Source organism: Sorex araneus, chromosome X (genome assembly GCF_027595985.1).
Source record: "Sorex araneus isolate mSorAra2 chromosome X, mSorAra2.pri, whole genome shotgun sequence".
In the NCBI taxonomy this organism is placed as follows: domain Eukaryota; kingdom Metazoa; phylum Chordata; class Mammalia; order Eulipotyphla; family Soricidae; genus Sorex; species Sorex araneus.
In genome coordinates this window covers 131779025-131804883 of record NC_073313.1, presented here as the reverse complement: position 1 = coordinate 131804883, position 25859 = coordinate 131779025, and the positions used below count along the sequence as shown (strand labels likewise).

The following is a 25859-nucleotide window of genomic DNA, read 5'->3' as shown; positions in this document are numbered from 1 at the left end:
AGTAACCTCTCTTAATGTCAATGGACTAGACTCTGGTACAAAAAAAGGCATAGAGTCACTGGGTGGATTAGGAAACAAAATTCATTTGTATGATGCCTTCAGGAAACACAATGTGACAGGGTAAATACAGGCTCAAAGTGAAAGGGTGGAAAACAATCATAGAAGCCAATGGTAGACAGAAAAAGCTGGGACAGCCATACTTTTATCAGACAAAACAACATTCTACCTAAAGAAAGTAATTAGATACAGAGATGGACATTATTTATTGGTTAATGGAACAGTAGACCAAGAAGCACTTATTAACATTTATGCAATGGGTGTCAAGGAGATATTACAGAAGGTAGGGACTTTGCTTTGCCCTCAGTTGATAGGGGTTGAATATCCGGTACTCCATATGGTCCCCTGAGCCCACCAAGAGTGATCCCTGAGTGCAGAATCAGAAGCAAGTCCTGAACATGGCAGGATGTGCCCCTACCCTCAAAAAAACACCAGCACTTATGCAACGTTCATAAACCTGCTTACAAACCTAAAGAAGCACATTGAAGGAAACCCAATAGCAAGGATCAAGGGCAGTGGATAATTGGTAGTGGAGAGTAGTGGTATAATTATATGTAGTAACCATAGAGTCAACAATGAAAGTATGAGATCCAAAGGACAGCAACGAAGTTTCAAATATTCCTGTTAAGAAGGCAGGCTAGGAGGGTGGGTTGGAAGAAAACCTGGGGACACTGGAGGAAGGAAATTGATACTGGTGGTGGTTTGGTGCTAGGACACTGTATGCCTGCCTGAAACTTAACTACAAATAACTTTCTTTGTAAATCGTGGTGACTTAATAAAAAATTTACAAGTTTCATATTCTCTTTCATAAGTCAAGCCCTGAATGTGTGGTTTTAACTAGTGTTGTAATGCTTTTATAAATTGTCCTATTGGGAGAAATTAAATTTTATGTTGAGTAGATAGTTGTGAAAATCTAAATGTTTATCTAATTTGTTAGCACTACAACTATAAAAGTATCAGTGTTGATTAATCTTTGACTATATAACAAGAACTTCAGTATCTAATTACATAAAATAATATTTTAGTAATTTCTTATACAAGGGTTTAATGACTCAAGGGTGAAATACAACAATCTTTACACACTTTCCTCCAAGGAAAAATTTTTGAATCATTTTAGGGGATTTCACAAAACAAGCAATACAAAATAAGTTATTCAGGTCCTGCTTGGGGGCAGGGTTTGGGAGATGGGGCGGGAATAATCAAAATGTGGTGGGTAGGTGTAATAATGTGGGATTGGTGTCGGAATTTAAATGTAAAAAAATATTGTGAACAGCATCATAAAAATAAAATAAAATTTTAAAATAGTACACTACAGAAAATATACATGAAGAAATATACATGAAATACCATCATCATCATCATCATCATCATCATCATCATCATCATCCCGTTGATTGTCGAATTTCTCTATTACTAAGACAGTCTCAGTAATGTCTCCAATTTGTCCTAGCCCTGAGATTTTAGAAGCCTCTACATGAAATATACATATGAAATATACAGTTATAAATTTGATATTAATTTCCCTTGCATTCCTAAAGCTTAGATTGTGATTCCTAAAAAAAATTATCGCTTCTCAGAACTAACAAATATAGCCCTGAAAGCTCCAGAGTACTATGGAGTTTTTTTTTAGAGACATGTACTACAGAGTCCCCATTTCCCTTTGCATCACCAGGCCAAAGAAATAAAACCATTAGACACACACTTCCAGTTCCAGTATTGCCAGGAGTGATACTGTGGGCCCCTGAATACATATGGTTACATACATGCATACATACATTACATACATACCTACACATATGGTTCCCATGCATGTGTAGGTCATTATAAACAAAAATAAATTCTTACAAGAAAATTAACCCAGACTACTAAAACTATGGTCATTATCTTGGGAAGGAATGAATAGTTCATTGTGATAGTGAACTAGAATTCTGATGCTAAATGTGGTAAGATTTATTACACAAAGAGATGTGAATGTTTTCTCTTGAAATACTATACTAAAGAAATAGTAAATCAATAAAATCAACCATATAGATTGTAGGATAACATAGCCTCGGGTAGTTTAGGTTTATTGGGTTACTCCCCTCAAGGTGCTCCCATTCCTCTTTGTTTATTTGTAGCTTCTTTCTTAGTGTTCTGATGACTTGTAAATACTATTTTTCTCTTCTCCTTGAGTCCTTTGCATAGTTTATTAAGAGCAATGTCTTTTTTGTATGGACACAGGAAGACTTAGCAAATGCTATGCTTTTGTAACCTGGGAGTCATTTGACTCTACATGATATTTTCCTCCTGGGCATCTGTTCTCTCCACCTAAGCCTCAGCTGCCCTTACTTCCTAGCACCCCCAAAAGCAGGGTATCGACGAGGAACGAGAAGGATCCAGGGCAAGCGGTGAGTTGTGTGCTACCCTGGCATTGAGATGGGCCTGGCCAAAGTGCCTAATGCTTAACTATAAGTTAAGAACTTGATCATGGACAAATGTCGTCATGATCCAAACAGTGATAACTAGATTTGGACCCTGCTAGGGTGAGGAATGATTAATCTGGCCTGAGTGCTGTGGTCTGAGTCTGTGGCAAGATGTTGCCAGGAGAGCTGCCTTGCAAGCCTCAATGTATCTCTTGTTATGTCCATACAAAAATAACTAGTATTAAGATGTTAATGACTGTTTGGAACAAGGAGAGGAGAAAAAAAAAAAAACCTTAAGAGGTATGTTGCCTACTGGCAGTCAGAAAGGGCTTTGGAATGCCCCTAGGTTGTGTTCCCTTTGAACCTGACAGCCCTCAGGAAGGGCTTTCTTATGGTGATTTTGTACCTGGCAGTGTGTAACCTAGGGGCAAGGGTGAGAGAGGAAAAAGGGAGGAGAGAGATGGGGAGAGGCCACAGTAGATGGAGAGAGAGGCTGGAGCTGGGAGTGCAGGAGATGAGAAAGATGGAAGATTGAATAAACAGTAACTAATCAGCAACCAGCTTGGTCCTCGTTCTTCCTTTGCCTGTCTTTTGCCAACGGCTGTCCCGATCCAGTCCACACACTGCGGTTCCAGAGCACCGCACCGAATGCTGGTGGTGAGACAGAGCTGCCCGGAGAGCCCAAGAGTGCACAGGCCCCTGGGCGTGCCTTAGTTTTTTACATAGATGAGAGTTCGATTCCTCCGTCCCTCTTGGAGAACCCGGCAAGCTACTGAGAGTATCTTACCCGCACGGCAGAGCCTGGCAAGCTACCTGGGCATATTCAATATGACAAAAACAGTAACAAGTCTCACAATGGAGACGTTACTGGTGCCCGCTGGAGCAAATTGATGAGCAACGGGATGACAGTGACAGATAGAGATGAGAGATATATATATTAAAATATCAAAAGAGTAAATGGATTCTTTGGCCATTCCAGATGCATAACAACAAAAAATTATATAATATTTAACATAATCTCAGGAACAATATTTAGAATAGCTCTTAAAACTCTTTTAAAAAGATGTTGGCAGCAGCATGAAAAGAAGTATCTCAAACATTTACAGTGTATCAACCTTATTGCCTTATCAATTTGGTTGGATAAAACAAATGTTATAGGGACCAGATAGTAGAGTAGGTAGGGCCCTTGCCTTGCCCACCTGGGTCAAATTCCCAGCATCCTATAAGGACCCTGAGCACCACCGGGAGTAATTTCTGAGTGCAGAGTCAGAAGTATCCCCTGAGCACCACCAGATGTGGCCCAACACCAGAAAAGTATATATGCAAAGCAATAAAGGAACAAATGTTATAGTCTGATGTATTTAGTAATGTGATTTTTAAAGAACAGATATGTTTTATGATTATTGTCTGGTAACAAAATTGTCAAAAATATTCTATCATTCCAGAAGACATCTATTCATGTGTATATTTTACCAATCTTTCTGGACTATATCCAGCTTTCCAAGGAGACCAGAATTTTAAAATGATGCTTGTGTTTCTGAAAGCTTACTCTATTTAATATTTATTGGACATCAAATAAATCATAATATGCTACTGGGTAATAGGCTCATAAAAATGTTTTAAAATGATATGTTGATAAAAGTAAAAAGAGTTTATTACATATTAGTACTTTTAATATATATGAAAATAATGATTTTGTTATTAACATTTATTTGATTTAATTTTTGGGGGGTGAATTGCACCCTCCAAAATACATAACAATCTTAATCTTAATATTTAGAATGTGATCTTATTAGAAACAAGGTTGATACTCAATTCAAAATGAGCTTATTTGAATAATTTCAAGTCAAATAAGACTGAGTTCTCAATAAAATGGAGTAAATTTGAGATAGAAACAGACACACACAGAGGGAAGATGATACAAAGATACAAAATAGGATACCATATAAAGATGGAGGACTCAGAAGATAATGGGCTTCTAGAACATAAGAGATACACATGGAAGAGCTCTGTCCCCAATAACAGGATCATGACCAGTCAAACAATGTCATGTTTTGGTTTTCAGAACTGTGAGATAATGAATTTGTGCCAGATTGTGGCATTTTTTATAGTGCTCTCTAACAAACTAATACAGTGCACTCACTAAAGGATGTCAATGGATAGTTCTGTGGTAGAAAACCTATCTTGGACACATGAGAACAAAATTTTTATCCCTAGTACTGCTTCACATGCAGCGTGTGATGCCAGTGTCACAACAATTTATGATCCCTGGTGCCACAACAAAATGTGTGATTACTATCACACCATAACAATGGTTGTGCAAATATTATATATCAAGGGTGCAGACTTCTCTCTGCTAGCACCCCCAAAAAGGTGTATGTAGGAATACTACAACCCTGTATGTGGGACCCCCAGTCATTGAAACAACAACCAAGGGAAGGGAAGAGGTGGGGGAAACAATGTTTAAGAGACAGCATGTCTAAGGCTTGTTCTTGGTTACAGTGCTTATGTCTATAGAGCAGATCAGTGTGTAACTTCTACTGATTACAGTAACGTCTGGAGTTGGAGAACTTTGGACTTTGTTTACCATGAAATAGCCATTACCTTGGTGCAGTTTTATTTGTTTTGGAGCCACACCTGAGAATGATCAGGGGTTACTTCTGGATCCGTGCACAAGAATTACTCCTAGTAGTGCTCTGGGAACCATATGGGATGCTAGGGTTCAAACACTGATAGGCTGCATGTAATAAAAATGCCCTACCTGCTGTACTATTACTATGGCCCCTACCCTGGCGCAGTTTTGAACTCTAATACTTGCTATGAACTAAACATTTACATTGGTTACTTGTCTATCTGTTTTGTTCATTTAGGACCACAGTTGGCAATGCTCAGGGACTGCTACTGGCTTGGTGTTCAGAGGTTGATTCCAACATGGGACCATACAGATCCATAAATCAAAACCAAACCTTGCACATTCTTTACATGAGCTCTAGTCCTTTAAGTCATCTTCCTGGCCCCAACTGTCAATAAAATTCTGGCAGATATCTCTCTGGACTTAGTTACTAAAATACTAAAATACAGAAACCCAAAACCGAGAGGCCACTAAGTGTGGTCACTCGACCTCATACCTCTTCATCCTCAGCAATGGAAAACAAATTATCTAATGCTTCCTTCTCAGCAGGTCTGACTTTAGGGGAGAGACTCTCCAAACAATAATAGTGAGTTTTGTTGAAATATTGAATACAATCAAAGTGAAAGTAAAGTGAAATTTATTAGTTACACAGGCGGGGGGGGGCTAAGGGTGGGGGGGCTAGGGGAGTGGGGGGTTAGGGGTGTGGGAGTGTGGGGTGGAGCTATACTGGGATTCTTGGTGGTGGAATATGTGCACTGGTGAAGGGATGGGTATTCGAGCATTGTATAACTGAGATTTAAACCTGAAAACTTTGTAACTTTCCACATGGTGACTCAATAAAAAAATTAAAATAAAAAAAATTGGCATGAAGCTGAGGTTTTCTAGATCTTTTCATAAAGTTCTAGAAATTTTATAAAGAATTTTACTTTGTATATACATTACTATATTTGTTCATTTAAAAACTATTAGATATTAAATGAATTAAGAAAAATAATATTTTAAAATGCGGCCAACCCGTGTTCGATTCCTCCACCCCATGGCAGAGCCTGGCAAGCTACCCGTGGGGTATTGCATGTGCCAAAATAGTAACAAATAAGTCTCACAATCGAAAGACTTTACTGGTGCCTGCTCAAACAAAGCGATGAGCAACGGGATGACAATGACAATGACAAAATTGTGATTATTTTGATACCTATTAGAAGAAAATCAGAGTGCTTGGTATATCTGCATTAAATTCATATTCACAGATTTTTACCATTATATCATTATTTTTTTTCTTTTCTTTTCTTTTTTTGGTTTTTGTCTTGGGGTCACAACTGGCTTTTTCTCAGGGTATACTCCTGGCTTTGCTCTCAGGGATCACTCATGCTGTGTTTTGAGATACTATATAAGATCCTATGGATCAAACACATGTATGCAGGGTACAAGGCAAGTGCACTACCTGCTTTACCATCTATCTGGCTCCATACCATTGATTTTTTATATAACTTTATGCACGTTTATTTAAGTTTTCATTGTAACAAAACAGATATTTTAATGAGGAAATGAATATGAAAATACTTAAAGGACTGTAGAGATAATAAAGTATTTATGATTCACAGTTGTCCTGGTGTTTTACAATTTATTGTGATTTTTGCTACATTAAAATATTTATGTCTTTACACATTTACAGTTCAACCTATGCACATATAAAATAATCAAAACAAATTTTACTTACCTGATCCATATTTAACTTCTCCACTTTTCTTATTGTTTTTTCATAAATAACATTGTTTCCTGGGAAGAAGTGGCCTCCTTTTAGCAGTGGCGAGAGTGGCTCCTATAATGACAAGAATGTTTTACTTTTAAAGGTGTCATTTCAGAGGAACCTTATCTTAAGCATATATATATATCCAGCCTGTAATAATCTAAGGTACTCATAAATGCTACACTAAGTTCTAATAGATTTTTATGCAGATTATAAGAGTAGAGTAGGATCGTGTCCATTGAGGCTCTGATCATACAATCCATTTTTTAAAATGGTGTGATCTGGTCCTTTATGGAAATTGGAATTTGTTAATATTTTTTTATTTTTATGTTCTTAAGAATTTAGAATAACTGGGAGTGAAATTTTTAAATGGGGGATTCCCAGAACAGACTTGACCCCAGAGTATAGGGAAGAAAGGAAAGAGTTGAGGGGAGGGGAAGAAGAGACAGATGAGAAGCAATTGGGGGGAGGTCAGGGGAGTCAGGTATAAAGGTGGTGTTAAGAAATGACAGAGCCAAATATCCAAACCACAGAGCTAACTCTAAAGTCAAGAGACCTAAATTTTACCAACTGAACTTAAAAAGGTGCCTGTCAAGAGGGCAGGCTGGACATGGGGAGATATGGAGGAAATGTGAGAACAGTGGTGTAAAAAAGGCGACACTGGTTGTGGGATCAGTGCTGCAATATTGTATGTGTAAAACTCAGCTATGAATAACCTTGCAAATCACAGTGATTTAATAAAAATAAATAAAAATATTAAATATAATTATTTTCCTTTTAAGTAAACAGGGACTCTAGAGATAAAGTCATTTCAACAGGCTTCATTGACAGATTTTATGCATATTTATTTTTGAGAAATGCAAAATAAACACAATTCAGCTCCTTAGCTCCATTTAATGTAAGTAATTCTATAGCCAAGATTTTGTTCCTAGAACTCAATTTGGGTGTCCTTGAAGTACATAGTTCTTTCTTGTGATTATAATTAAAGCTAAGAAACTGAGCATGGTATATTCATACTGGATATTGAAAACAGAACAAAAATAAGTTTCTACTTCATCTCCCAATAAGCAACTAAATTTGGGAGAAATAAAGAAGATGCTAAGAAGAATCAAACAAGAAGTCTAAAAGAAAATACAATTGTATAATATATAACATATTCTTTTTCCTTTTGTTTTTGGTATGACTTTTACTTGCCTAGGAGTTGGAACTATTTTGTAACAAATTAAAATTGTATTAATTTTTTTTTTTAACACAGGAGGATGGGGTTGTAACAGAGGGGGACCAGCAAGTTTTTATCTGCTAATATGTTTAGAATAATATAAAAATCAATAAAATACACCAGGATTTTTGTGTTTTGTTATTATAAAAATTCTCAGAATAACTACAATAAAACAATAGTTGTTGAGAAAACAAATACTCTTGAATTCAAAGCTGTATATTGTTGGTATTCAAGTTTGATTAAAAGTGATTTAATGAAGTATTTCTGCAATACATACATTAAAACAAAAATAACTGATAAAATTGTTATTAGCTTATGAATTTTTTAAAACTAAGAAGTATATACTTAGGCAGTCTATCAAAAAACTACTTTTTGCTTGCATGAGTTTGTAAATAAATCAATAAATAAGTCTCTTAAAAGTTACTTGCAATCATGTAACATATATAAGAGCTTACTATTAAAATTATAATTTACTAAATGTTGAGCCATAAGTCAGATTTAGATTACTGTCAGGAACATTAAATATTGATCAGCACTCATCATAATATAGCAGAATGGTGTCTATATTTTTATGTCTACCTTATCAATGCCTGTGTTTTGAAGTAATGTAAATAAAAAGGAAAGATCAAGTCCTTTACATGTCCAGGAAAGCATTACAAAATTACAAAGTGGTATCAAAATAGTGGAGTCTCATTACCCTGATTTTCTCATTAAGATAAAATAGTATCCACCATCGAGGAAGGTTTGAGAGTGAGATGGAAATTGGGATGTTGGTGGAGGGAAATAAGACACTGTTGAAAGGACTAGGGTTGGAACATTGTACTCCCAAAACTCAATCATGAATAACTTTGTAATTTTGCAATTCATGGTGATTCAATGAAAAAAATAATAAAAATAAATGTTATGGGTATTTTTGTTGTGTCTGCATAGAATTTGTATAGTGTTTTGGGTAGGATTGTCATTATGTCAATGTCAATTCTTCCAGTCCACTAAAGGGGATGTATTTTTATTTCTTTTTGTCTTTTTATTTATTTTATAATGATATATAGTTTCATTCATATAAATAATCTGCATTTTCTTAATTCTCTAATATTCTTAAAGTAAACTGAACACTTTACACAACTTTATTACAGAATTTTCAATTCCAATAAATTATTTTTCTGTATATCTTGTGGACAATTTTTACATTCTTTTTTTGTCTTATCAATTCTTGTGTTTGCATAACTTCTAGGACGGATGTTGGCAAATATATTTTGTAAATATTCATATTGTAAACATTTTGGGCTATCTTCAACATGTAAAGAAACATAATAAGAAAACAACTAATACCCAAAGGCAACAGAAAATGAAAATTGGTCTTATATTACTGAACAAGGCTTGCAGGTGTTAGGATGTGGAGGTGGTTGACACTTGGATACTGGTAGAGGGAAGCTGATACTCTAGTGGAGAATGTGGCATTAAATGATTTATGCATGAACATTTGCCATTATCAATATTGTATATCATGGTGCTTAGAATAACATTTTAAAAAATATTATCAACTTCTATGAAATTATATTTTGGAGCATTAATTTGGGTCATCATCTTACCTGATCAGGATTTTGAACTACATAACTCCTAATAGTAGTCTGTGGGTAGGTATTTATTTTCATTGTTGGAAAATGGAGTTCCTGTGAAAAAAAATAAAATTTAAATATAATCATTGTTATTAATGGCCATGAACCTATCAATCATAGTATGGGACAATTTTCAGAGTAAAATATTTAATCACTGGCGCAAATAATGAAGGATTTTGTTTGAATCAATTGTAAAAAAAGTGTATGAAAGCATGTGTTTTTGTGCACAGTACTATGGTAGATAATTCAGTTATACTCTTTTCATTTTATTTTATCACATATTCTGGACAATATTACATTAGAGTTTAAAAATAATTGTTTAATTGTTTAATTTTAAATAAAACTACCTGATTAGGAAAAACATAACTTAATATTTATTGATTAGATTCTTTGTTTATAAGGTACATCCTATAATTTTTTTAACAGAAGAAAACACACAAACATAAGTTAGTTGTGTCCACTTGGAGAGTTACATCTTCCAGATTAGGGGGCATAAGAAACAAGGTAAATAAAACTAGAATAAAGAAATTTATAAACAGTTTTTTGGAAAAATTTGCATCATTAAAATAAAGTTTTTACAATTCAGTAAGGAAACTATACTAACCTAATATAAAAATACACAAACTGTTTATGTGCAAATAGATAATGAATGGAAAAATCTGACTAAACATAACAAAATAATACTATAACGAGGAGAAATTTAAATTGTAAAACAAATGCATTAGATGGATCATGTTACTATGGAGAAGGGAAATAATAAATAATCACCCATAGACTGAAATACAAAAACATGTTTCACTGTAGCCATAAAAATATTGAGTAATAGAAATTTACAATAAAATGCAGTATTATGTACATTTAAAAATAAACAATTAAAACTGCATTTGTAGTATGAAGTCAAGCTTTAGTTGAGTCAAAGGAAACAGCAAAACAATGAAAATCATTCTTGGGTAAGTTAGGGAACACAAGTGATTTTTAGTTTATCTTATATTTCTCTCTATATTAAAACTTTTACAAATATATTTCTTATTGAGATAAAAATATATGCTGTACCTAGCTGTTAAGTATTTCATTGTGGAAAATACCATAGTTTCAGCAAATTTCAAACTGGTTTTAGTGCAATGAACAACGATGTAATTTAAGCACAGTTAATTTTTTATGACACCATACTTTCGCAGGCCCCATTTCTAACTTATTTGTATAATTTAACCAATATCTTATGCTGTATTACATATGTGACCCATGCTATAATTGTGAGCACCTTAAAAATAGTATTTGAATCTAATTTATCTTTAAAACATTTGATACATACTTGGCACTAAGCAAGTACCACTAAAGAAATTCATCATTCCCACTGAAATACTTCTAGGCTATTTCCAAGAAAAGTTTACTTTTGTAATCTTATTTTATGCAATATCATCCTCTATTCCTTATTTCTGTAAGGTCTAGAGGCCAAATTTCTGCCAATTTGTCTCTTATTGTTCCAGTTCACACATTAGAGTCTTATCTGGATTGACTGATTTTCTTAGAACAGCATCTTTCTCCCTCCTATGATTCAAATCCAATGACTTATAAATTCCCCTCCAGTAAGGCTATAAGGTTAAAATACTTCAAGTTTTATTTTCTTTGGTTATACTTCACAGTATCTTGTAAATAGTAAATTAACATTTAGTTATTAATATGATATTTAATTATATGAGAACTTGGAATGTAATATTAGATTCAAGAACGATCCTAATAGACAGATTACTAGGTAGTCAAGTCTAAGAGAGCCACATGCTTGAATGTCTTTCAAATTGTGCCCCTACAAGAAAGTTTAGTTCTCTCTCTAAATGTAAACATATATGATCATTCACAAAGTCAGGTCTTCAAATAGTACAAGGTCTCTGTACTTTATTTGTGCTCAAATAAAGGACCCTTAAATATCACTAAAATATTTAGATCTCTAGGAAATTATTGGTTAAAATAAACTGTACTCAAAGTGAACGCAATCAGACTGAGTAGACAATAAAACTGAAAAAAACTCAGTCCACTTTGATTGTTTTGGCAGTTGTTTCATATTTAAAAAATAGCCATTTTCATTGTGAGAATCTCTTTTCTAGTTTTATGTTTCTGATAGTTTTTCAATGTATAAAGGCATATGAAGAACTAAAGTTGGTTTATAAAAAGGCTTTTAAAAGATATAATTTAATCCAAAACTTATTTTAACCCATTTAAGTAGTCAGGGGCCTTGGGTATACCGGTGATGTGGGAAACTGGTACAGCTATATAACTAAAGCACAGATACAAAACCAAAAACCTGAGATCTAATCTACAACCATCAAATTTTGAAATGTGACTTTCAAAGTGGCAGACATCGGGATGGAGTTGGTGAGCCAGAGGGAGGACTGGAACAGTTGTGGAAGGAAGTTGACTGGTAGCGTGATTGGTGTTGGAATATTTGTATGCCTAAGACTCATTTATTAATAACTTTATATATCATGGCCTTTTAATAAAATAAAATTAATTGTAAAAAACTCACTTTACCTGTTCAGCATTTTGATTAACTTGTAATGTGCTTGGGGCACAAGTAGATATTTTCAGAGTTGGAGAATGGAGTTCCTGTTGAAATAAATGGAAATTGAGATATTGAAATTGAGCAGTTATTTGAATGTCTTAAATTCTAGAAGAATTAATCTATTTTTATAATAACACAACTAACAATTGTGAAAATATTTATTTTATACCAAATTATATCTGTATTTGTAATTGGCCTGGTTAAGTTTTCTCCTTCCTCCTGAAATAATGTCAGAGATTGAAAGGTTCCCAAAATTTGTCCATTTCTTCTATATTTTCCAACTGACACAAATTCATTCATTGCTTTTATTCATAATTTCTGTGGTACCTTTTGGAATGGTTCCTGTTTTACATCTGATCCTACTAATAATGCCTTTTTGTCTATTTACTTCATAAATCTAGCTAAGGGTTCGTCAATGTTGTTTATTGTTTCAAATGAGAAAACTTTTATTTCATTAGTTGTTTGTGTTGCATTTTTAATTCTATAGTTTTATTATTTATTATCTATTTTTTATTATTTGACCATTTAATTTTGGTCGTATTTGTTCTTGCTTTTCTGGATCTGGAAGATATGAAGTTAAATTGCTTATTTTAGCCTTTTTTGTTTCCTGATGCTTACATTTCTATATTGATGTAAGAAGTTTTCTTTATCTTTCTGCTGTGGGGTATGCTGTTTAGTTTTCAACATTTTAAAGTTTTTCCTAGGTTTCATTTTTATGGTAATTTCTATCCTTATAGCATTGTGATCTGAAAAGTTATCTGATTTAATTTCAATCTTTATTAATTTATTGAAACTTGTTTATGTCAAAGCATGTGGTCTATCCTGAAGAATGTTTCCATATGTTCTGGAACAAAGTGTACATTCAATTTTTGTGGAGAAAAACTTGTGAATATATATTCAAGTCAGCTCTTCCTGTTCCTCATTTCAAATTGCTATTTTCTTAGTGATTTTCCAATGATGTAAGTGGAATGTTAAAGTTACTATAAGTATTCTGTTATATCAATATTTAATTTCAAGTTTTTCAGTAGTGGATTCATTGCATTTTGTTGCACCTTCATGCGTTAATAAGTGCTAAGTTTTCTTCATGTATGGATTCTTTAATCATCAGTCCAGTAGTGTCTCTAAGTCCCCTTTTCAATTTAAAATCTATTTTATCTGATCTAAATATATCTAAAATACCCATTTGGGTTGTTTTTTAATTTCAACCGAGTATTCTGAGAGAAAAATAATATTCAGTTTTGTTTTCCTAACCCATGTGGCAACACTGATTTAGATTGGTGAGTTCAGGCCATTGACAGTGAAGTTCTTAAAAATAACTTATAGTGTCACTTTGTATCACTTGTATTACTTGTTATCCCGTTGCTCATTTTTTGCTCCAGCAGGCACCAGTAACATCTACATTCATCCCTGTCACATGCTAGTGTAGCCCAATGGTGTCTATTTGTTCCAGGAACACGAAGAGCCTCCAACTGTTCAGAGTATTGAGAAAGAAGTCTGACCATCTAATAGGTGGGAGACCAAGCGTTCATTTAACATCCCGTGGAATCCAGTTGGTAAAGGTTCTAGTCCAGCAGTCATCTCCAAATCGAATTACGTGTCCAGTCCATCTGATTTCTGACACCTTGACAAAGGAGGCAGTATCCCCGATCCTTGATCGTCGATGGTGGTCGGAACTCTGAATTCCCTCTCATTTGAGTGAAATGGAATACTCCAAGTATAGCTCTTTCGATTCCTCTTTGAGAGACACAAATAGCATTCTCATCCTGTTTTGATAGGGCCCAGGTCTCTAAGGCGTATGTTAGTGCAGGGAGAATATTGGAATCAAAAAGATGTGCCTGTAGCCGGTGGTTCTTCGTCCTCTTAACAACTTCTTCAACACTCTTGAAGGGGTTCCACACCACTCTCTTCCTCCTGCGGAGTTCTGGCGCCAAGTCATTTGTCATGTTGAATTCTCGACCCAGGTACACGTGACTGCGGCATTCGGAGATGTCCGTTCTGTTGAGAGCAAATGGTACGTCAGGAACTAGTTTGTTTCTCATGAACATTGTCTTCATGAGATTCAGCTGCAGTCCGACACTTTCCACACTCATGCTCGAAGTCGGCCAGCATTTGTGCCCCTTGGCTAAAGTTTGGTGTTATTAGAACAATGTCTTCAGCGAAGTGGAGGTGGTGTAGTTGCCAACCGTCTATCTTCACTCCCATTCCTTCCCATTCCAGTTGTCGCATGACATTCTTGTCAGTGGCACTGAAGAGTTTCAGTTTAATGGCAATGTCCTGACGAGTCCCTCTCTTTATGTTGCTGATCACTTCCTTGTAGAATGGTGAGATACTGGTGGTGAATCTGTAATACAGCTCGAAGAGGATCCTGATGTACTGAGTTTGAAACGCCCTGTTTGGCTAGGGCTTTGATGACTGTTTCAGTCTCAACAGAATCAAAGGCCTTTTTTCAATCAATGAACATTAGACAGAGCAGCATCTTGAACTCTTTGCAAAACCTCAATGAGCTTGGTTCTCGTATGGATATGGTTGATCTTACTGAATCCTTTTTGGAACTGGTATTGCTCGCATGGTTGTCCTTCGTCTAGTGTTCTGCCAATCCTAATTCAGGATGACTCCAGTGAACAACTTGTAGACAATGACAACAGGCAGATTGAGCGATAGTTGTCAATGTCATGGATGTCTCCCTTCTTATATAAAAGGACAGTCCTGCTGGTTTTCCATTGGGACTGAACCTTGCATTCAGACAGGTAGCGTGTGAAGAGCCGAGCCAGTGTATTGACGAGCAGTGGCGACAGATTCTTCAGGTGTTTGGGTCTGACCTTGTCTGGACCGGGTGCTGTACGCTTCTTCCCCAATGAAATGGCGTGTCGGATTTCAGAAGGGAGAACACTGGGAACGACATATCCATCCTGTGGAATTTGGGTTGTGGGCAGGTGAACTGTGGCTATTGAAGAGATCCGAGTAGTAGTCGTGGATAACCTTCTCTATTGCCCTTCTGGAAGATGGAATAGATGCATCAGGATGTCAGAGGGCAGTCATGTTGGCCTTGTAGTTGGCGAAAGACAGGCAGGTGTTATGAATACTTTTCCTGGATTCTGCTGCATCGGCCAACACTGCTGCTCTTCTCTCTTTGAGGTCTTCCTTTATCGCTTCTCTGCACAGCTTTGCGAGCTTGGTCATTAGCTTGTGATTGCCTGAGGCTCGTGCCAAATCATGTTGGTGAATGAGCTCGAGAGTTTCTAAAGACAGGCGTCCTTTTGTGGCTTTCTCACTCTCAGCATTCCTCACACAGTCATGGAAGTGATGAAACAGTCGATCGTATTCCTTGTCAATGTTGTCAATGACAGCATCTCCCCATATTGGCACAGTAGTGCCAAAGAGCTCCCAGTTGGTGGGCATTCTGGGAGTTTTCTTTTTAAACTTTGCAACCCTTTCTCCCCGCTCTGTGAAGTATAATTTTGCACAAAGGAGATGGCGGTTTGATCCCATTTGGAATTTTGGGACAACAGTGGCATTAGTCAGGCAAAACCGTTGATTGAATATGATGTGGTCAATTTCATTGTGGAACTGTCCACGGGGAGACTCCCATGTCCAACATTTAGATTCAGCCTTCTGGAACTGCGAGGTATCATAGATGGTCTAGGTTGACATGATGAACTCAGTCTGTCACCCTGTTTGTTCCATTCTAGGCTGTGGGTTCTGATGTGGAGTTCTTCAGGCGACCTTCTCGATCATATCTCGGCATTAAAATCACTGGCAATGATCTTGTAGAAGGTGTGGCCTTCTCTATTGAACTTCTCTAGCTCCATGTAGAACTTCTCAATTTCTTCTTCGTTGTACTTGGATGTTTGTAAGTAGACAACAAAGAAAGAAATTGCCAGTAAGGAGCCACAACTATTCAAATGTAAGTATCTGATTTGGGTTGTTAGGCATTCAAATGAACCGAAGCTCATGGCCAAGTTTGTGATGATGAGGACACCAGTAACACCACCACCTCTAACAGTCACATGTTCCGAGGAACAGTTCTTCTCCAATGTCAAAAACGGTGTGATGTGATTTTTAATTTTTTTCTTTGTTCCTTTGGACTTCTATTTTCCTTATGTACTCTGATACCTGACAGTGATTTTATGATCAGGTACCGTTTACCTTTCTTTTCTATATTTTTTAAGGATTTTCGTCTTTATAATTCTATGCAGTTTACATATTCAGTTTAAGATTCTGTCTCCATCGAGGATGTGGGGAGAAAGGGACCCTTCTTCACTGCTGGTGGGAATGCCGACTGGTTCAGCCCTTCTGGAAAACAATTTGGACGACTCTCAAAAAATTAGATATTGAATTCCCATTTGACCCAGCAATACCACTGCTGGGAATATATCCCAGAGAGGCAAAAAAGTACAATCGAAACAACATCTGCACATGTATGTTCATCGCAGCACTGTTTACAATAGCCAGAATCTGGAAAAAACCCGAATGCCCCAGAACGGATGACTGGTTGAGGAAACTTTGGTACATCTATACAATGGAATACTATGCAGCTGTTAGAAAAAAGGAGGTCAAGAATTTTGTAGTTAAGTAGATGGGCATGAAAAGTTTCATGCTGAGTGAAATGAGTCAGAAAGAGAGAGACAGACATAGAAAGATTGCACTCATCTATGGTATATAGAATAACAGAGTGGGAGACTAACACCCAAGAACTGTAGAAATAAGTACCAGGAGGTTGACTCCATGGCTTCGAGGCTGGCCTCACGTTCCGGGGAAAGGTCAACTCAGAGAAGCGATCACCAACTACATTGTAGTCGAAGGCCATGTGGGGGAAGGGAGTTGCGGGCTGAATGAGGGCTAGAGACTGAGCACAGCGGCCACTCAACACCTTTATTGCAAACCACAACAGCTAATTAGAGAGAGAAAACAGAAGGGAATGCCTTGCCACAGTGGCAGGGTGGGGTGGGGGGGAGATGGGATTGGGGAGGGTGGGAGGGACACTGGGTTTACGGGTGGTGGAGAATGGGCACTGGTGAAGGGATGGGTTCCCAAACTTTGTATGAGGGAAGTATAAGCACAAAAGTGTATAAATCTGTAACTGTACCCTCACGGTGATTCTCTAATTAAAAATAAATAAATTAAAAAAATTAAAAAAAAAAGATTCTGTCTCCATCAAATATAAAACTAATTAGTCTGAAGTTCATTCTGGTACTTTACTACACTCATCTACTCCCAAAATTTATATATTTAAGGATCTTACTACCTACAAGTGGGGTTTCTCTGCCTTTTGTAGAAGATTGGTATTTATTTCACAGATTTTCTAGTGACTGAATATTTTTCCTGTTTAGCTGAAAAGCTTTCTATTACTCCTTCAAATATGATTGTTAACCTTGCTGGTTAGAGTATTCCTTTCTGGTGGTCATTTGCATTGAACTACATTAAACCACTGACTACATTAAACCATTCCCTTCTGGTCTGTTGTGCCTTCATTTGATAAATGTATCTTATGGAGAATAATGCTTTTCTGTTGATGTTTTTAAGGCTCTATAGTTCCTAATTTAATTGCAATGTGTCTTTGTGTTAATCTATTTGATCTGAATTGGGACTCTGGATTTTTGCATATGAGTATATATACATATGTGTACATACGTGCATATATGTATATATATAATTTTTCAGACTAGAGAGGTTCTCATCTATTTTCTCTTCAACTGATAATTATTCTCCTCTCCTCTCCTAGAACTTGTTTGATAAGAATATGGTTTCTCTTGGTGTCTTCTCATAATTTCTTTTTATTTTCATTTTGGATTTTCACTTTTCAGTTCTTTACTCTTTGTTCTTGGGTCACACCCAGCAGTGCTCTAGACTTTCCTCTGGCTCTGCTCATGGATATCACCTGGTGGGACTGAGATGACCATATGTATTGCTGAGAATCAAACCTGGATTTGCTAACTGCAAGGTAAGTGCCTTGTCCAAATTTCTGTTGTTCTGGCCTTCAATTCATTTTGGTGGCTGCCTCTAACATATTCCCAAGCTCACTGAATTGACTCCAAGCTTATGACATTTTTCTATTGAACCTCTATAATATGATTTTTTTGTTAAAGTACCATTTTAGCTCAGTTTTCTAATTGGCTTTTCACATATTTTTTTTCTGCATTTCTTAAAGTTCCCTTCAAGATTTCCTCAATACAGTGCACATCTTTATATTACTGCATAGAAGTCTTCAGAGAGTTTAGAAAGTTCTGATGTGTTTGGGGTCTTTCCATGTTTTGTCTTTATATATGCACGCAAATTCTTTACTACTTTTAATTTTGCCTGGTGTTATGTGAGGACCTGAAGTGATGGTCTGTGTTTACTCAGGCTTCAGTTGTAATTTGAGGTTTAAGCTTCATATTTCCAGATGGGGACCGTGACTGAGTTTCTATTGATCCAGAGAAATGCTGAGCATTTGTGGTTATGAGTGACCTGCACCTGCCACACTACTAAGTAACGTACCAGAACTGGCTGCAACTCAATATCACTGGTGCATGATATTGACCGTCATATCAAAGTCCAATAAGACAAGCAAAATGAAGAAAGTAGGAGTTCAGAGTCACAAGTGATCCATGGTAACTGCAGCACCAAGCCGAGCTATGTAACTACAGAGTATTTGCATTTTCCAAAGTCTGGCAGGTACTATAATACAAAGAGCAAATGGACCTGGGAAGTGTTCTGTAGTCCAAAAGTGTGATATCTGTAGATAACTGTGATCTCAAGCCTGAGTGGTCCTAGACGTTTGAACATATGTTCAAAATAATGGGGATCCCCAATCCATGTTACTAGTAGTGCTTGGTCAACACCTCCCCTTAATCCCCAATTTGTCTGCCTGATAATCACATGAGCCTACAAGTGACTTTGCAACCTATGTGTGTGTTCAGGGAAGTTCTTCTGACTTAAAGGAGGCCAGGTTGACAGGACATGCACCCGGAGAATGAATGGCAGCATAGCACGCAATCTGGATTTCACAATGTCTGCTTATGCTTTGTTGGGCAGTGGGGGAATTATGGGTCATTTTAACTCTAGAAAGCTTGTTCTGACTGCGTACATTTGGGCTGCCTGCTATCACTCAGGTGTTCTCTAGAGAAAGCAGGGATTATCAACTGTCACTTATTCCCATGATGTTCAACTCGACTCCTACTTTAGGACTATTGGCTCTTGCCTCAGGAATTTGCCCACAATATTTTTTTAAAGATAGATAAAAGAACCCAAGTCCTTGCAAGGTTGCCAACATCCACTAAATTGAATCTGTTGGTGTTTCAGGCCCCTTGAATACTTTACCCTGTATATATTTTTATCCTACTTTGGAATTTTAAGAATAGAATTGTGGGGTTAAGTGACAGTGTTTTTTTTCTTAAATTCCTTAATTTTCAAGGGAAAATTTTTGTACACCTTAGGATCTTAGGATCTCTCACAGACTTTTGGCCTTTGCTTCATTCATCTTGATAGGTCTTGCCTATGCTAGTTAGCTTTGTATTCTAAGCTTCTACTTAGTGTATATAGCAGTGTTCCTCTCCTGGGGAGGATAGCTCAGCTTTCTGTATTTTTAGAGGGAGGTAAATTTAATTCAATTGTGGGTATATCTTTTTTAGTGGATACAGGAGAGTGTAACACAGATTTTTCTTACTTGGCTATCTTCTCCTTGTTCACAAAATATTTTTTTCTTTAGGATAGTAGGACTGTTAATAATTAGAACTTGAACTTACCAACAAAATTACTAAAGAGTATAGCTATAATATATTAGTCTTCTAAATGGACTATATATTAATTCAAACTGAAAAATGTTCTGCACATTGTGTTTATTCTTTTTGTTCAATTGGTAAGTCTTTAATCTGTCTTCTCCCTAATATACCACTGCAATGTTATAATGCTGGATATATATATATATATATATATACATACATATATAAAACAACATCAATGTTGTAATGCAGGATATATATGCACATTATTAAAGATTATAGACAAAACTGTAGAATATTTTTAAGTTTAGGAAAATGGCTACAAATATAACCAAGTAAGAGGGTTTGGATACATATTTAGTAGGAATAGGCCCCCAAAGACAAACCAAATAAAGGTTTTTTCATTTATTTACCATTTACATGAACATATTCTAAAATAAAAATATATATATATATAGATGAAATAAACTATCCATTCTTAAACAATTATCCCCTAATATAAATATGTTACCTAAAAGTAACCATTACTACAGGTGTACTGTATATCATGCATATGCATAAACAATGCAATTTACTGGTTTTAGTATTATATAACATAAACAAAAACTATGAATAATATATTAGTTATATATTACCCATACCTGTTCATTTTAAATTAATTATTACTGTTCTATAATGTTTAAAATTTGTTTAACTGTTGTTAAGATTTATTTTAATTGCTTCCATGTTTTACTGTCACTGTCACTGTCACTGTCATCCCATTGAACATCAATTTGTTCGAGTGGGCACCAGTAACGTCTCATTGTGAGACTTATTGTTACTGTTTTTGGCATATCCAATATGCCACGGGTAGCTTGCCAGGCTCTGCCGTGTGGGCGCGTTACTCTCAGTAGCTTGCTGGGCTCTCTGAGAGGGGCAGAGGAATCAAACACGGGTCGGCTGTGTGAAAGGCGAATGCCCTAAACTGTACTATCGCTCCAATAACATCCTTCTGCTATGTATGTCTCTACAATGATGCAAAGCAGAAATACCCTGGCAGAGACTATGTGTACTCTTCATCTTATCAGATTCCACCAAACTGATTTCTCAAATGACTGTGTGAATCCACTAACAGCATTTAAAGCACTCCTATCTGGAGAATGTTCTACAAACATTGTAAACTGGAACTAGTAATAACAAAATAATTTTCACAAGATTGTTTTTGTATGCTTCCTAGAATGAGATAGTTTCTTTTTAAATGGCAGTTTATTTCTCTTCCTTTAACCGATTCAAATTTAGTATCAGTAAATTAAGCAAAATGAAACCTACTAACCAAGTTCACCAGCTTTTAATAAAAAATATTGTAATGAAACATTTCATAAATTTACAAGAACTAACCCAACTTTTTCCCCCAAAGATGGCGCTGAAACCCGAGAAGGAAGCCCCTGCCCCTCCCAAAGTTGAAGCCAAAGTCAAAGCTTTGAAGGCCAAGAAAGCAGTGCTAGAAGGCGTCCACAGCCAGAAAAAGAAAAAAGATCCACCCATCACCCACTTTCTAAAGACCCAAAACCCTGTGGCTGAGAAGGCAACCCAAATACCCTCGGAAGAACATTCCCAAGAGAAACAAGCTTGATCATTATGCCATCATCAAGTTTCCTCTGACTACTGAGTCAGCCATGAAGAAGATAGAAGATAACAACACACGTGCATTCATTGTGGATGTCAAGGCCAACAAGCACCAGATTAAACAGGCTGTGAAGAAGCTCTATGACATTGATGTAGCCAAGGTCAACACCCTGATTAGGCCTGATGGAGAAAAAAAGACATGTTCGGCTGGCTCCTGATTATGATGCCTTGGATGTTGCCAACAAAATTGGCATCATCTAAGCAGTGCAGCTGGCTAATCCTAAATACAATTTTTCCACCATTAAAAAAAGAATTAACCAAAGTAGAAACACACTCACACACATGCACACATACACATGTACACATTGTTTAAACACATGCACATGTGCACACATACACACACACGTACACATACCATCATCATGACCACCACCAGCACCACCATTATCACCTTTAGAGCATATATTTATAGCAGTAGGTATAAGCAGAATTACATATTTAGCTATTTAGTGAATATTGATTAATCGTTCTCAGAAAATTTCCTTGCTAGAAGCCCACAACTGGTGGCCAATAAAAATCTCCTTAGCACATGCACAGCAATGCTAATTAAGCTCAGGACCCTATGCTTGCACTTTCAAAGTGACTGAACCATTTTTGGGTTCTTTCTCACTGTGAATTCTTAATAACAGGGCTGTCAAGGTCTCCTGAGTGTATGTGGGCAGCACCAACTACTTTAGATCTGCTGAGCAAGTGTCATGTAGCATTTGTCTAGACCTCTGTATTATAATTTTTCCTATTTCTTTTTTACGACTTTTAAATTTAATTATTTATGGCTTAGTTCATGGGTTTTTAATAGTGCTAATTTTTATAGGCTTTTCTGGGAGGGGTGCACACCCAGTGGCATTCAGGGACTATTTCTTTCTCTGTGCTCTATGGAATAAAATTTGTTTTTCATTTTCCGAAATGAAAAACTAACATTTTAAAATTAACCATAGACAAGATTTTGTTGTCTAGTCAATTTCTAATCATGAATGTTTAATCTTCTAAATAAAACTTATCAAATGCATTGAAGAGGAGGGCAAGTTAAGAGTCAAGAACTGAAGGGCAGGTTAAGGGTTAACCGCTGAAGTTGCCCTTTGTAACTACTTGACTGCTTTGAAAGATGTCTTCAGGACCTTCCCCTGGGCAGGACTCTGTCACCAAATGGGCCAACAAACTGCCCCGAGGAACTGTAAACAAACATCTGCTCAGAACGGTCAACAAATGTTGAAATTAGCATATTAAGTGAAATAGGTGTGGTTTTCCCTTTTGTATGGTTTTCCTATTGATCCAATACCTGTGATTTTCTTTGATATGTATGATTCTCCTTTGATTCAATACATGTAATTTTCCCCCAATATGTGAGATTTTCATTTGTCAACAAATGTTTAGATATGCAAATTAAGTGACCTATGTGATTCCCTTTGATATGTGAGATTTTCATTTCTCCCCCAAAAGGGTATAAAAACAGCTAGCTTTTTGAGTTTGGGGCCTTCGGTTATGCCACGCTATTGAGGCACAATTGAAGGTCCCAATATAGCTATATTGGCTTAAATAAACCCCATGCATTTGCAGAAAGAGTTGTCTTGGTTTTGTTCTTTTGTCTCTCCGAGCCTCCCCCGGGCAGAGATCTGCCGCCCCTAACAGCATCAGTATTGCATACCTTTTAAATAGTCCAATAGGTATCTGTCTTTAACAGGCTCTGAATAACAACATAACATCACATCTAGGTTTTTCATGATGCTTGAAATAAGTTATGTTGTATGTCAACCAAACCTATTTTTTAAAAGAAATTTTGCCTTCTATTATATATTTGAGATTTCCGTCTTTGAAAGTAGAAAATTAAGAGAAGATAAGAAAAATATTTCAAGGGTAGTTATTGTTAATGATTTGCTAAAACCAACTTAATATAACTTGTTTAAACTGACTATATTTTACTAAGATTAATTAAGGGTGACAGACAATATTGTGAAATTTCTAAACAAGAAATTTGTAGTTAAGAGTTAATTTCTAAACACTGAGCATTCACTGACTTGTCCTAACTTGGATACATTATTTTGAGCTATTTGAGCCTAACATAGATAAGTTATTTGAGCTATTTTTTGTAAAACAAGTAAGACACATAATAAAATTATCTTTATTTATACATTATGCAATACACATAATGCTTTTCATAATAATGTCTTAGTTCTAGTGATTAGATAATAAGTGTGAAACAATTTTGAAAATATGAACCCATATACTAATATGAAGTACTCTTTTTTATTAGACTTGTTGTATATATAAAACCATTACTAATTTTGTTTTATACTTGTTTTCAATAGTATTAAAGGAGACACAAAAGACATATCACAAACACTACTATCAACAAAAATTCAGATTTCAACTTGAGTTATTATCAACTATCTATCATCAGCGCTATAAAGAACACATTACATATAGAGCACAGAATTTGGGATATAGACTCAAACTTGGGAATTAGAGATATGATACACTAATAGGTTGTATTAGAAATTTTGAAAAAATGACATATTTCAGTGTATTATAATTTGGTGAATATGGATGATATTTCAGGTGTAAGAGCAGTGACATAGCAAAGGCATATTAAAACTGGGGCCGATATTTAAAAAAAAAACTTTCTACATTTTTGCAGAATCATAGGGTACTAGAAGGTAAGTTTCAGAAAATAAAGTCCCTTGGAAGCAGGAAATGGAGTACTTTTAAGTCAAGTTATGAAATTTGTAGATGTTTAGTGTTACTGAAGGACTTGGGGACAGAAGATTAAAAAGTGCTTTTAAACAGCCTTATAGTTTTAGTTTTGTTGGAGAGACTAGGGCACACTCAATGGTGCTTAGAGTTTACTCCTGGCTCTCTGCTAAAAGGTCACTATTGGCAGTGCTCTGTGGACCATTTGATCAAATGGGATCAAATCAGGGTCAGCAACATGCCTTACCCATGTGTAGAATAACATAGCCTCAGGTAGTTTAGGTTTATTGGGTTACTCCCATTACAGTGCTCCCATTCCTCTTTGTTTATTTGTAGCTTCTTTCTTAGTGTTCTGTTGACTTGTAAATACTGTTTTTCTCTTCTCCTTGAGTCATTTGCATAGTTTATTCAGAGCAATGTATTTTTTGTATGGACACAGGAAGACTTAGCAAATACTATGCTTTTGTAACCTGGGAGTCATTTGACTCTACATGATATTTTCCTCCTGGGCATCTGTTCTCTCCACCTAAGCCTCAGCTGCCCTTATTTCCTAGTACCCCCAAAAGCAGGGTATCGACGAGGAACGAGAAGGACCCAGGGCAAGCAGTGAGTTGTGTGCTACCCTGGCATCAAGATGGGCCTGGCCAAAGTGCCTAATGCTTAACTATAAGTTAAGAACTTGATCATGGACAAATGTTGTCATGTTCCAAACAGTGATAACTAGATTTGGACCCTGCTAGGGTGAGGAATGATTAATCTGGCCTGAGTGCTGTGGTCTGAGTCTGTGGCAAGATGTTGCCAGGAGAGCTGCCTTGCAAGCCTCAATGTATCTCTTGTTATGTCCATACAAAAATAACTAGTATTAAGATGTTAATGACTGTTTGGAACAAGGAGAGGAGAAAAAAAAAACCTTAAGAGGTATGTTGCCTACTGGCAGTCAGAAAGGGCTTTGGAATGCCCCTAGGTTGTGTTCCCTTTGAACCTGACAGCCCTCAGGAAGGGCTTTCTTATGGTGATTTTGCTACCTGGCAGTGTGTAACCTAGGGGCAAGGGTGAGAGAGGAAAAAGGAAGGAGAGAGATGTGGAGAGGCCACAGTAGATGGAGAGAGAGGCTGGAGCTGGGAGTGCAGGAGATGAGAAAGATGGAAGATTGAATAAACAGTAACTAATCAGCAACCAGCTTGGTCCTCGTTCTTCCTTCGCCTGTTCTTGACCACCAGCCATCCTGATCCAGTCCACACACTGCGGTTCCAGAGCACTGGACACGGGTGGTGAGACAGAGCTGCCCGGAGAGCCCGCGGGTGCACGAGCCCTTCTGCATGCCTTAGTTTTTTACACCCATGGACTATCTTTCCAGTCCATTTTTCATAACTTTCTAGAGAGAATATTATAAATAATTAGACTTGTGATTATTTTAAATAATTCAATACTGAAACATCAAAGCTGAAGTCTGTGTTAGAAAAAATAAGTAAATATTATGCAGGAGGATAAAAGTCTTTGGTTGGAAACTTCTAAATGTTTTTTCTGTGTATATGAGAACTGGACAGTTATTAGAACTTATAACGAATTTTTAGAGGCA

The 25859-nt window shown here is 36.3% G+C and overlaps 1 protein-coding gene and 1 pseudogene across 1 annotated transcript in view; one reads left to right on the top strand and one right to left on the bottom strand.

Moving 5' to 3' along the window:
* The window catches only part of POF1B (POF1B actin binding protein), a 108569-nt gene that overhangs the window by 70222 nt on the left and 12488 nt on the right, over positions 1 to 25859 (bottom strand). The window contains exons 2-4 of the mRNA XM_055122301.1: positions 12200 to 12274; positions 9647 to 9727; positions 6809 to 6910 (exon numbers count right to left, since the gene is read on the bottom strand). Coding sequence (XP_054978276.1) covers positions 6809 to 6910; positions 9647 to 9727; positions 12200 to 12274 — 258 coding nt within the window. The remainder of the gene's footprint in view (positions 1 to 6808; positions 6911 to 9646; positions 9728 to 12199; positions 12275 to 25859) is intronic.
* Positions 21327 to 21796, top strand: LOC105943121 (60S ribosomal protein L23a-like; annotated as a pseudogene).